The sequence below is a fragment of the Sphaeramia orbicularis genome, chromosome 21, assembly GCF_902148855.1.
Source record: "Sphaeramia orbicularis chromosome 21, fSphaOr1.1, whole genome shotgun sequence".
Lineage (NCBI taxonomy): Eukaryota > Metazoa > Chordata > Actinopteri > Kurtiformes > Apogonidae > Sphaeramia > Sphaeramia orbicularis.
Window position 1 is genome coordinate 6,533,633 of NC_043977.1, and position 13,823 is coordinate 6,547,455.

At 40.6% G+C, this 13,823-nt stretch overlaps 1 protein-coding gene across 2 annotated transcripts in view; it reads left to right on the plus strand.

Annotated features, from left to right (window-relative positions):
- Positions 1 to 1,189: 1,189 nt before the first annotated feature.
- The window catches only part of LOC115412168 (neuropilin-2-like), a 208,172-nt gene continuing 195,538 nt past the window's right edge, over positions 1,190 to 13,823 (plus strand). For both annotated transcript variants that reach the window (XM_030124508.1, XM_030124509.1), the window contains exon 1: positions 1,190 to 2,142. In XM_030124508.1, the coding sequence (XP_029980368.1) occupies positions 2,070 to 2,142 (73 nt within the window). In that variant the 5' untranslated portion in view covers positions 1,190 to 2,069. The remainder of the gene's footprint in view (positions 2,143 to 13,823) is intronic.

A 13,823-nucleotide genomic window follows, 5' to 3' on the forward strand; every position in this document is an offset into this window, starting at 1 on the left:
CACAGAACTGGGTGACAATAAATGGCATCTGGATACATTTCCCAAAGCTTTTAATTTGGCCGGTAAGCTACAGGGCCATTGGTCCTATTTTTTAGCTTACCGGCTGACAGGCTGTAGGCTATTGTCGTCATGCGTCGTCCGTTGGCGGCATCTGTCTGTTACAAAAATTTCAGTTGTCTTTTTCTCCAAAACTACAATTCCGATTGACTTCAAACTTGGTATACAGCTTCTTTATGATGATGTCAACAAAAGTTAGCTAAGTTATTTCGATCCAGATCTGATTCTGGATTTGGTGCGACTTTGACAAATGTTCCCATTATAACAGATAGGAAGTGGATTGATCCAATAAATCAGTATCAATGATATCAAGTTGGAATTTGATTTTTTACAGATCTGATTGGAATATGAGCAAAACATGGGCTATTTCTGTAATAGAATAAATACACATAACTGGGTGATAATAAATGGCATCTGGATACATTTCCCAAAGCTTTTCATTTGGCCGGTAAGCTCCAGGGCCATTGGTCCTATTTTTTGTCCTTTGTGTTCCTGATGACAGTGGCTGTAGATGATCACATTTTGGCTTTTCTTGATAAAATGTGACACTTAAATCTAAACTAATCAGATTTTATTATAATTGACTTCATTTACGTACAGTGTCAAGATGCAGGATTAAGTCTGAGTTTCCAAAAACCCACTCTAGGTTCCAGATTTTTTTCATTTTCATGACTTTTACTGTGTTTTTTCCACGTTTAAACCCTGCACCAGTGATCATCCAAACACCCGTAAAGCTGTTCTGAGCTTTGGAACACTTCTCTGTCTCTGTTTTCTGCTTTTTTTTTTTTTTTTTTTTTTCCTTTTCTCCACCTCCTTTTTATTTTCCTAAAATAACCGGACAGAGGGAGAGAAAACTGAGGCAGGGAGGAAAGAAGGACGATGGGAAATAAAGAAGAATCTATAGAAGGGACGAACAAAGGGAGAGAGTTTAGGTCTAAATGAAAGAGATGCGGGATGGTTTGGAGATGAGGAGGCAGGAGCTGCTCTTTAATCAGTCAGGGGTCCACGGAGGCGGGACGAGGTTCCTACTGTAATCCGATCCAGACGCGCGCACACGCACACACGCCGTGCACGGACTCCAGGGGACTGGCTGAACGGTCCCGCTCGCTGCCACAAACCCGGCGGAGATCGGAGGGGAAGGAGCGCACTGGCGGAGCTGCCGGGAGAGGCGAACACAGCCACGGAGAGAGAGAGAGAGAGACACCCACGGCGCGTCACACACGGAGCAGAGCGGAGGGGAGCGCGGTCCAGCCCCGGAACGCGCGGTTTCACAGCAGCGGCCGCGCGTTTATTCACGAGCCGACACTTTTACGCACGCACTCCGGAGCTGCATCCAGCACCACAGCTTGAGTTTTCTTTTGCGCAACAACGGACTGATGTCGGAGGAAGATCTTTGCAGGAAAATCCGTGGATTTTTTATTTTATTTATTTATTTTTTTTGCTTTTAATCACGAGTGATTTTACAAACTAAATGCACCAGAAACAAACCGAGCCACGGCTGAAGATTTGGGAATATTTGAGCAACAGACGCAAATGTTTCTGGTGTTTTCAACCAGTGGTTTGTACTTTGTTTTAAAGTGAAGATTTCTATCTGTCATCCGTGTCTGTCTCTGAATCCCCCACGCGTGTTGTGACCCGCAGAAGGACAGTGCAGCCCAACGAGCGCAACGACATGGATTTTGCGGCTTTAATATGTATTTAGAGTAAAGAAAAAATAAAAATTGCGCTTATTTCAGATCGATTCGCGCAGATTGTGCAGATCTGGAGAAGCAGCGGTGTCACGCACAGGCACAACTTCAACAAGAGTAGTTCACCACGCGTGATCCCGAAGAGCCCGTGGAAGGCACCCGGCGTTTGGAGTGGATTTCCAACACGCTGCTGCTTCTGCGCTCCAGAGAAATAGAAAACTGTGGAAGAAAAAAAAAAGAGGGGCAACAGATTTGTCCTAAACACAAAGAAAACTGAAGAGGAGTTTTTTTTTTGTTTTATTTTCCCCCAGAACAGAAGCAAACATGGATTTACTGCTATGGTTTTGTGGATGTTTACTGGCTTTCCTTTCGCCTTCAGTCAAAGCAGAGGAAGGAGGTAAGTTTGACACTTTTTCTATCCACGGTCACATGGAGATGTTAAATAGAAATGAACCCGCTGCTTTTGGGGAACTTACATTTTATCTTCTGTCTTACAAATACGTGTCAGGAAAGAGGAGGAAAAACGCGCAACGTCGGTAGAAATCAGCCCGGAATAACAGAATAATATGAATGTGAAGCGTAAAACCAGAACCATTACGCGTCCAGAAACAACAGGGGTTTGACTCCTGATGTTGGTTGAATCAGATGGAGTAGATTTTTCTTTTTGAGGGGGGGGGATCATCGCTGCTTCAGGATGTCCTGGCTGTCTTCTGCTTCCACTGTGAAGCTCCGCGGCGCAAAGATCTGACATGGAGAGGTAGAAAGTGAGTGAGCGGTCAAACCAGGCCAGAACAGCGAAAATAAAACCAGCGACTGATGATTCTTTTTTTTTTATCTCAGTAAATCTGAAGTTCATCATTTATTCCGTGCGTTAATTCGCCAGTTTCTGCAACTTTCTTTCTTTTTTTATGTCGAATTTGCACGAATAAAGTGTAAAAAGTGAAATGTGGACTCGTTTTCTTGTCAGTATCTTCTCTAATATCACAGATGCAAGAACTTTATCACATGCAACTTTGCAAACATGCAATTTTTAGTCCTAAAAAAAAAATCCTCATGAGACTTAAACAGACTGGTGGATGTTACTGGTCTCCGTGGTCTCCATCCACCGCTCCCCCAGATCCGGCTCAGTTTAGAGCCTGCGTCCGCGTGAGATCCGCCGCTCGGAGCTTCACAGATGACCCCCATCCGTACATATATAAACAGGTTCTTACATAAAAGTAGCAAAAACGAAGAAATGTGGTCCAGAATCAGAGGTTGGAGAGGCTTAAGGTTTTAGGTCGTCTTTTGTTTAACGCGTCTTTACGCACGGGATTAACCGGATCAAAACATGCATTCTTCACCACCTTTAGTGCGTTATGGGTCATTTACAGCGGCCAAACTAAGCAGAAACGTCAAACCATGCATCTGCTTTGAAGGGATGAACAGTCTAAACATGGTCAGTGTCTGCACAGAAACCTCATGACCGGTCTGAGAAGTTGTCCGATTGAGTTTTTAATCTCTCCTTGTGCCAACTTTCTCTTCTCACACACTGATGTTTGTGGCTGTAAAGTGGAAAAATAGAGAGGAGAGAGTGAGCAGGGTGTGGGGAAGTTGGCTGAAGTCTTGGTTTTATTGGTTTAGGGCTTATTTACAAGGCTAACGCTGGCTTTTGTAGATCTCATGACTTGGATTGAGTGTCCCGTCTGCCAAATGTTGTTTTGGAGAAACACAGTGTGCACAGAGCACAGTGGAGGCATTATTTTACGTCAGCCTCGATGCCAGTGCGGAACCAACAAATACTTTGAGACATTTCACCCCAGGGAAGTCTTCGCACAGTTCATTTATCACATCAGTAACATCTTGCGTGATCGAGATGGTTGTCAGTGTTTCTGAGAACGTTCCAATCCGGAGAAATGTCAGCTAGAGAGTAAACGTCTCCAAACAGAAGTGCCAAAGATGGAAGTTTGGGTTGAGGATTGGACTTTGACTGTGAAGTGTTTCTGAAGACTTAACAAACTAGTTTTCCTTCGAAATGAGCTCATGGCATGAACGCTGAGCCGGATGAAATTTTCCAGATGCGTCTCCTGAAATGTGGAGAAATCAAGAAATGTGCAGATATACATGTACGGAGGCAGGAGGGAGGGATGGAAGTACAAGGGGAGGAAGCAGCTGAGACAGAAACAGGCAGAGGGAAGCAGCGAAGAGAGGCGAACCAAACGGAAGAATGAGTTTTAGCCTCTGTGTTTGATCCTGTTTCTTCATTCCGTTTGATCACAGCTGTGCCTGGAAGGGAGATAAACGGACGTAATTGGCCACTCAAGACCAGCTGTCTGCCTCGGTAGCGTCTCCACAGAAATATTGTGGTTGATGAAACAGGCTCAGTGAGACTGGGAGTGTAAAGAGTGAAGCGGCGGTGGCGAACGGCCGCCGGGTGCATCCAGGTGGCTGTTTTACGCCCCTGGGTTCTGACGTCTCCAACCTGGTTTCATTAACAGGAGACGACTTAGGTTTAGACGACTCTATAGAGGAAGAAGTAGAGTTACAAGTGTCTAGTTCAGTTCTGACATGAGCCCATGAAACCTGCTGTTACTGTTTTTAGCTCATCAGCCGAGAGGTGAAGAGCGGTTGTGAAGGTCCTGTGTCCGTCTTCGTCGCCGTTTTCGTTAGCAATTTCTTCTAACATCTTCTCTGGTCAAGTTAATTTCAGTTTTTTACGTACTTTCCTTGGGACAATGTCTAGGAAGTTTGTTCATAGTGTTGAGATATTTAGATTTTTGCATTTTTTGGTACAAATTTTGAAATATTTTAAGTTTGCCTTTACTTATGGTGGTCCAAGTTTTGATGGTTTGTAACAGGGGTGTCCAATCCTGGCCCTCTAGAGCTACTATCCTACATGTTTTAGGTATGTCCCTCTTCCAACACACCTGATTCAAATGATAAGCCCATCGTCAAGCTCTGCAGAAGTCTGATAACGAACGTCAGGTGTTCTGGAAGAGGGAAATATCTAAAACATGTTGGATATTAGCTCTGGAGGACCAGGACTGGACACCAATGGTTTATAACATGGAAATGGTTAAAGATACAGATTACTGATAGGAAGTCATACATGGACTTTGGTTTGATTTGTTGAGTTATCGTCCAGTTCAGTCTGAATATGCAACAAAACTAACAAAATAGTCTTTAGTGCCTAGAAATTGATCAGATTCCACAGATTTATTTATTCTTCTTGCTTCTTTTCTTTCTTTTCTCCTTCTTTTTCTCTTCTTCTCTCCTTCCCATTCTCTCTTTTATATCTTATTCTTGCTCTAGGAAAGTTAGTGTATTTTTAGAATGTATTGTATGTATTGAATGCATTTCATGTATTTGGATGAAGCCGTTCAATCTGAGGAGACTTTCCCATATCTGTCATGTTTAACGGTTTTCTTCCAGTATATTATGACTTTATAAACTAAGTGATGTTTGTTGTGTTGGTCGTTTGTCCAGGACAACAGATGGAAATTAGCTTCTCTGCTAAATCTGGTGCATGCATTGTGTTCTTTGTAACTAATACCATTACACACTGTCCTGTTACTAAATAAATAAATACAAATACGAAAACAGGAAAACAAAAATATGACTTCATTTGCATGTTCGAAAATTCTCCAGTGAACGTACCACCCGCTTTTATTGGGAGATTGATCTCCTGCATCCAGACCACAGGACTCGAACATAGTGAACCTGACAACCTCACAAATTTAACTTATTGATTCTTGATAGAACATGACGCTCAGATAGTCCTATTTTTAGCTTCTGTGCATTTTGTTGCTTCCTAACCTCATGTAGCGCCTCTGTACGTGGCCCCAGGTGATGTTTTAATAATGAAATGTTGCATTGGTCTGGCTCATAATGCCTCGTAAGGTTCAACCAGCCCTTAATAAAACAAACCATCTAAGTCATTGTTCTAACAATGAACTGACAACTGAGCTATTAGCCTGGAATATTACAGATAGTATTAATTCAGCTGCATCTGTTCCTTTTGCTGTAATTTTGTGTTTTGGTGGGTAATTACTCTGATTGACAAGCATATCTCTCTGAAAAGACAGCAAGGAGCGACTACATACATCCAGGATAGTGTAAGATCAGCTCATTCTGTCGTATTATGTCATATTCCACGTATTTCCTCGTAAATACAGATGATTGTTTTCTCTTGTTCTTGTTGGAAGCGTTTTGTTGGAGGTCGTGCGTGGATTCGTGCAACAAAGTGGCGGCAAAAAGAGAAAAGGGGTAAAAAAAAAACAAAAAAAAGAGAGACATAAGAGTTAGGGAGCGCCAAAAAGAGAAGGAGACAGAGGGAGTGTAAAAGGGCATCAGTGGAATAAGAGGGAAGCAGTAGAGTGTGAAGTGTTCAGTGAATGGATCCACCTGCACGAAACTAAACCACAGGGTGTCCCTAAAGTCTGGATGTATAGACAAACATGCATATTTTCAAGAAATAACTGACTTTCAGCTTTTGTAATTGTGTTTATCTGTTGTGTTTTTGCATTACAGTAGGAGGGCTAGTGCTATTTATTGTTAAGTATTTTTTTATTGTTGCTGGGTTTGTTATTGTTATTTGTTTATTTATTTTTCAATATTGGGCAGAGAGAGAGCCAGGGCACACTGTTTCATTGTTTCATTGAACGCATATGACAAAGAAACTTGAAACTTAAAACTTGCTCCCTATAGGTTCTGCCTTCACCCGTCATTCATGTAATAAAAAGGTCCAGTGGAGTAATTTTTGAAACTGAATTCACGCCTCTCTTGCTGATAAGTAATACACAAGCACAATTAATGTCGTAAGCATAACCAGTACAGGGTCACTTTAAACAATGGCATCACATCCCAACAAATTACATTTTCAACATTTTATTCAACTAGTATATTAACCCTGTAAAGCCTGAACCATTAAATCATTGACAGAAAATCCCAGTCCTTTAAAACTGGAGCCTTTATTGGTCCTTCTGAACAACCCATATCCAGTTCAATATCAATTTCCATGTATGAGTTTCAATTTTGTATCATGTTTGATCCATCAGGTCTCAATGCTGAAATATTATTATTTTTGAACAAACAAAAACATAACACAAACATGTCTAATAAATTTGTAATTCCTGTTCAACATTGTCAAAGTTCTTCCTCCTTCCTCATTAATGTCAGTCTTGTAGTGTCACTGGAAAGGCCTCTGGTGAATGAACCCCTCCCCCTGGTGGATTATCTGTGTATTGCATGTATCTAATTGTATACATCGGGCTTTGCAAGAAAAAAAATATCACACTGATCATGTAGAGGGCTTCAAAACTCTTGTATCAAATATGATACGTTTGGTGTTATAGGGTTAACAATAACATCTTCAAAGGTTGATTCGCTTTGCAAGATTCACATGAACTTTATGCGATAACTCCACATTGCTGTCAATTTTACTGCATTCACTCTTTATGCGTTCACTCAAGTGTGTTCCATCTGTGGTTTTCATTGAGTTCACCTCCTTTATCATAAACCAGTAAAAGAAGTCAAGAGGCTGAGGTCTGGTGAATGAGGAGACCATGCCACATGACCACGTCTTTAAATCCAGTCACTGAATAGAATTTAGTAGAATAGACTTTATTTGCCATTTGCACAGATACATCGCAGTATAGGTACATTGGAATTCTTGCGCATTTTCCTGAGTCACAGAATAAAAAAAAACAGACATGAACAAAAACAGAAACAAAACATAAACACAGCTAAAATATATAAAAACAGTTGTTGCACAGACAGACGCAAATACACACTTGTAAAATAGAGTACTGTATCAGAAAAAAAAGTAAAATAAAAGTACTGGGAGGTAAAAAAAAAAAAAAGATCAAGTTATTGCACATTTGATTAAAGTACTGGGAGGTAGAAGAGGTTATTGCACATTCGATTAAAATATTGAGCCAATATTGAGCCAATCTCTTACCACCATGGAGAAATGGGCGGGGGTGCCATCCTGTTGGAACCACTCAGGAAGTCCTTCACCTCCTTAAGTTGAGGCATTAACTGGTCTTTCAACATGGCGAGATAAGTCGTACCGGTTACATGTTCATCTGAGAAAAATGGCTCCAACACATGAGTTTTCCGCAAGCCATACCATCATTTTTGGCGCTCCTTGCTGTTTGGAATGGTCCAGCCAATGAGGAATACTGTCCGACCAGGATCGAACATTCTGTTTACGTTATCACTGAACAACAGAGTCTTCGGTGAAACGGTTGTTTTCATCCAAAAAATAAATAGTTAATAAGATTTCCTGTTTCCAGACTTTAGCAACGCCCTATAGATGTATTCCAGAACAGGAGCCAAAGTAAAGGTTGCGATTATGAACAGATCGAGCAGATTCTCCAAATACAGATGAATGGGCTGACAGGAAAGCTGGGTTTTCATGTGTTTGTCTAATTCTTTTTCTAAGCTTGTAATGGTGTTCTGTCACAGAGCTCAAATCAAAGCATTCCTGTCCGTCCTCCTTCCTGTCATGATCAGGTTTACATCATCATATGTGACAACTCGGCACTAATGTGTAGCATGCGTCAGTGTTCTGACTTGGAGGGCTGGTTTGGTTTTAATTATCCTGTAGGTAGCAGGTGTTTTCCACCAGGTTTCCAGGATTAAGGCTGATCCTCAGCCAGGTGCTGACAGACTGAGGAGCTTTCAGTCTGTCTTTATCATCTCTCTATCAGATGTTAATGTCGAATCACTATAAATGTTGTGTAAAGGAGCGGAAAGAGATCATATCCACCACTTTGAATAAGTCTACTGTGGAAAATACACTTAAAGAAGCAGCTACAGATCATAAACTAATCCCATGACCACTTGATTTATGTTTGTATCATCAGTAGAACTGAGGTTAGCTGAGGTAGAGTTCATGCAATTTCAGCTGTTTTATTGCAAGTGTGGTACATTAATCTTTTTTAAGTGATTTATCACCATTTATTACAATATTATCCTCTTTATTTTGAGTTTGTTTTGTGTAAATCAGGTGTTGTCCTGCATTTAGTTCACTGATCATGTAGATGTTCATAAAAGCTCAGATGAAATTCCAAGGTTATTTATATCAAAACATGAAGGAAAAAGTGACTTTTTTAGTCAAATCTCTCATTAACTGAACATAAACCCAGTGTGTCCATCCACTGTCATTGATCCAACTCCGTGGGTTTTACTGGTGAATCAATGTTGAAGAAGATGACTGTGTTTCCATGGTAACTACGGAACCCCTGAACATCCAAATGGGTCATATCTAATGACCATGAAAAGATGAAGAACTGAATTTTACACCAGTTATTTACATGTATTGATAGGATTAAGGGATCAACAATTATTAACAGTTTAGATCAGTAGATGGTTTTGGTCAGTGATGGATATTTGGGTCTTTAGAGGTTAATCTGCAACTAGACTGATAATTTATTAATTAAAAGAGTGACTATGGTTCAAGCCTCTTGAATGCTGTGCAGTAATATTCTAAATAAACAGAGATAGGAAGTTGTCAAAGCTGTAGGTGTGATGTTAGCTGATATTTTTGTCCATAAAGTGTAAGAACAATGAAAAAAATCTGTGTAAAAATCAAATCTGAAATAATTCTGTTTAGGAATGATCAGATAGGCTTTCAGATCTGATTCCAGATACTGTTCTGCAGCATATATGTGACCTTTTTTCAGAACAATAACTGCAGTAATTTGTGGGAAAACTCACCAAAAATGTGTAAAACTGTTCCATCTCCCAATGGTGAAGAATCCTATATAAAATAATCCCTGTCTACATATGGCACAGACCTCCATTATGTAAATGTTCCATCTGTAAATGTGCTGTGGATTTGGAGTTACAGGTGCAAACAGACGAACGTGCAAAACTCTGCTCAGACCAGTCCATTGGATTGTTCCAACGCTAATGTCCTAAAAACAGAGGGTTGGTCCGTTGGCATCAACAAGCTCATTTGCAGGAAGCAAAATAAACATTAAGCCAATTAACCTTCGCTGCATTTTCTCCCATCGTTTCCCTCCCGACTGTAAAACAGAAAGGACAATTAGTGGGTCCGGCCGGATGTTGTAATTACAGTTATCATTAGTAAACTGTTAGTACTGGAGCGTCTTCACCGGCCACTGCTAATGAAGGGAGTAATTAGACAGAACGCAGTGTGTGTTCCTGTGGTTGTATACAAGTGTAAAAGAGATGACCGACTAACACAGGCATGTCCGACTAGTTTAAGTTCAGGTTCCAATGATCTCCAATGAGTCAAACCAGTCCAATAGTAACATAAGAGCCTAGAAATCAGGACAACTCTGTTTTAGTGCCAAAAAACAGCATTTAATTCTGAAAATATTTACATTTCCCACCTGTCCAAACTAAAAAGGTGTGAATAACTTGAAAAAACAGAAACTTCTCAAGAAAATTGAGTGCAATTTTAACAATATTAGGCCTCAGTTTATCATTTATGCATGTGCTTTACATACAATGTTACATAAACATTTGGTAACAGGCAGAATATTGTTAAAATTGCACTTAATTTTTTTTTAGACATTTCAGGTTGTTCGTATTTGTTCAGGTTATTCACATTTTATTGTTAAAGGATAGTTTGTAAATGTAAATATTTTCACCATTGATTGTTATTGAGGTTAAATTACATTACATTATAGAAGGTTACTGATCCATTGTTCCAATAGCAGCGCAACACTTACTATACACGTAATAGTGACATTTCAAGAAAATATTAACAACAAAAACTTTAAAAATCGCACTGAAAAAACAATCAATTGCACATTAGAAAGTATTGGTATTATTTATAAGTTACTGTTATTTTATTTGAGCTCGTATTTGTCTGTATGTGGAACCTTACAGATCACAGTGGATCTACAAATGCACAAAACATTTAGTAACAGGAATAATATTATTAAAATTACACCAAATGTAAATATTTTCATCATTTAATGTTATTTTTTTTGCACTAAGAGAGACAAAATTGGAGTTGTCATTATTTATAGGCAAATATAGTATAATTTTTTTCACATTTAACTAATAAGAAAACTTGGAGTCATTATTTCTAGGTTATTATTCTGTTATTTTACCTTAGATCATATTGGTCTGTTTGTGGAACCTGAACTTAAGCTAGTTTGACATCCTTGACTGTTAATATCTTCAGTGTAATTTTTTTTTCTAACTTTGGGTCAGATTGGAACCCTTTGGCGGCCGGTTTTGGTCCATGGACCTTATGTCTGACACCCCTGGTCTTAGAGAAGGGGGAGATCGTGGAAATGGTCTGAATGAGGATATGTCTCTTGTTGTCACTTGTGTCCAAACGTCCTCACGTCCACATAGCGGTTCTTTGTAGGTTGTTGTAATAGCGGTTCTTTGTAGATTGTTGTAATAGCGGTTCTTTGTAGATTGTTGTAATAGCGGTTCTTTGTAGGTCGCTGTAATAGCGGTTCTTTGTGGGTCGTTGTAATAGCGGTTCTTTGTAGGTTGTTGTAATAGCGGTTCTTTGTGGGTCGTTGTAATAGCAGTTCCTTGTAGGTTGTTGTAATAGCGGTTCTTTGTAGGTTGTTGTAATAGCGGTTCTTTGTGGGTTGTTGTAATAGCGGTTCTTTGTAGGTTGTTGTAATAGCAGTTCTTTGTGGGTCGTTGTAATAGCGGTTCTTTGTAGGTTGTTGTAATAGCGGTTCTTTGTGGGTTGTTGTAATAGCGGTTCTTTGTAGGTTGTTGTAATAGCGGTTCTTTGGGGGTCGTTGTAATAGCGGTTCTTTGTAGGTTTTTTTAATAGTGGTTCCTTGTGGGTTGTTGTAATAGCGGTTCTTTGTGGGTCGTTGTAATAGTGGTTCTTTGTAGATTGTTGTAATAGGGGTTCCTTGTGGGTTGTTGTAATAGCGGTTCTTTGTGGGTTGTTGTAATAGTGGTTCTTTGTGGGTTGTTGTAATAGCGGTTCTTTGTAGGTCGTTGTAATAGCGGTTCTTTGTAGGTCGTTGTAATAGCGGTTCTTTGTAGGTTGTTGTAATAGCGGTTCCTTGTGGGTTGTTGTAATAGCGGTTCTTTGTGGGTTGTTGTAATAGCGGTTCTTTGTGGGTTGTTGTAATAGCGGTTCTTTGTAGGTTGTTGTAATAGCAGTTCTTTGTGGGTTGTTGTAATAGCAGTTCTTTGTAGGTTGTTGTAATAGCGGTTCTTTGTGGGTTGTTGTAATAGCGGTTCTTTGTAGGTTGTTGTAATAGCGGTTCTTTGTAGGTTGTTGTAATAGCGGTTCTTTGTGGGTTGTTGTAATAGCGGTTCTTTGTAGGTCGTTGTAATAGCGGTTCTTTGTAGGTTGTTGTAATAGCGGTTCTTTGTAGGTCGTTGTAATAGCGGTTCCTTGTAGGTTGTTGTAATAGCGGTTCTTTGTGGGTCGTTGTGGCGCTGGGTTCACTCCGGGTGGCGCCGTGACAGGACACAGGTCATTTTCGTCTCCTCTCCTCTCTCTCTTCACACTGAATCATCTTGTTTTCCTCCTTTGGTGCCACTTCACTTCTCCTTTAATAGTGCTCTGTGTCTCCTCCACACCTCCTCCCTCCGATTAGGACACCTCCCCTCACCTTCCCCCCTCCTCCCTCTGTTACGCTGGCAAATCTCTTTACTGTTTCAGCGTTGTGTTCCTATGTCCTGACTCGGTCAATCCCTGTTTTTCTCACCCTCGACTCCTTCGCTTGGAAATCCATTGGTATGGCTTAAGTGTGGAACGCCATTCATCCACCGTAGAACAAACACAGCTTTCTTTACAGTTCCTTTGAGGCTCAGGATGGAGCAGCGGCTCATTTTTATCTCACCGGATGGAAGGGCATGAGGTGATGGAGCTGTGTCCGTCCTCATCTTCGTCTTAGTCGTGTTTGTTGTCGTCTTTGTTAGGGTGTTTTTCTCTTCATCTTCATCATTTTTTTCATCACCGTCTTTGTTGTCTTCATCGGTGTCTTCATCAGTGTTTTCTTCACTGTCTTCGTTGACATCTTCGTCGGCGTCTTCTTCACCGTCTTTGTTGGTGTCTTAGTTGCTGTCTTCATCCCAGGTCTTCATTGTTGTCTTCATCTTCTTCACTGTCTTCTTCGTCTTCGTCTTCGTTGTTGTTGGCTTCATTGTAATCTTCTTTGTTGTCTTCATCGTTGTCTTTGCCACTGTCTTTGCCGCTGTCTTCATCACCGTCTTCGTCACTGTCTTCATCATTGTTGTCTTCATCTTCTTCATTGTCTTCTTCGTCTTCGTTGTTGTTGGCTTCATTGTAATCTTCGTCGCCGTCTTCGTCTTCGTCGCCGTCTTCGTTGACCGTCTTCATCGCCGTCTTCGTCGCCGTCTTCATCTTCGTCGCCGTCTTCGTCACCGTCTTCATTGCCGTCTTCATCTTCATCACCATCTTTGGCGTTGTTGTCTTCATGTTCTTCATTGTCTTCTTCGTCTTCCTTGTTGTCTTTATCTTCTTCATCGCGTCTTCATCATTGTCTTCATTGTCATCTTCTTTGTTGTTTTCGTCATTGTCTTCCTCGTCTTTATCTTCTTCATTGTCTTCTTTGTCGCGTCTTTGTTGTTGTCTTCTTCATTGTTGTCTTCTTCATCGTTGTCTTCTTCATCGTTGTCTTCATCTTCATCCATCATTTATAGTCTGTTCATTTTCTACTCATGTCGCGATAATGGTTGGTATTAGTAGATATTTTCAGTCACACCACCAGCTCTGCTTGGGAACATGAAGCTGAAGGACTTCCTGTTCCATAAATAAGTCCTCCTCTTTTTGGTCTGTAATAGTTCTGTCGTCTCCTTCTGCCTTTTCGTTCGGTTCCCTCTCTTTTATTCTCCTCATAGCGTCTAAAGCTCCACAGATCAGCCTCCGTCTCTGAAGCTTGTTCTGCTGTCAGTTCTTTTTCCACATCACACTCTGGTCCTTGTTTCGCCCGTCTCCATTTTCCCATTACTTTCTTTGTTTCTCTGAACCTTTGTAGTCGTTTTTCATCCCTCTCTTTCGGTCTGCGCTGCACACACTTTAACACAAATACACAATCTAACACAAATACACATTTTAACACAAATACACACTGTGATCTCTGTGGAGTTTTCCACCGAGGTTTAATG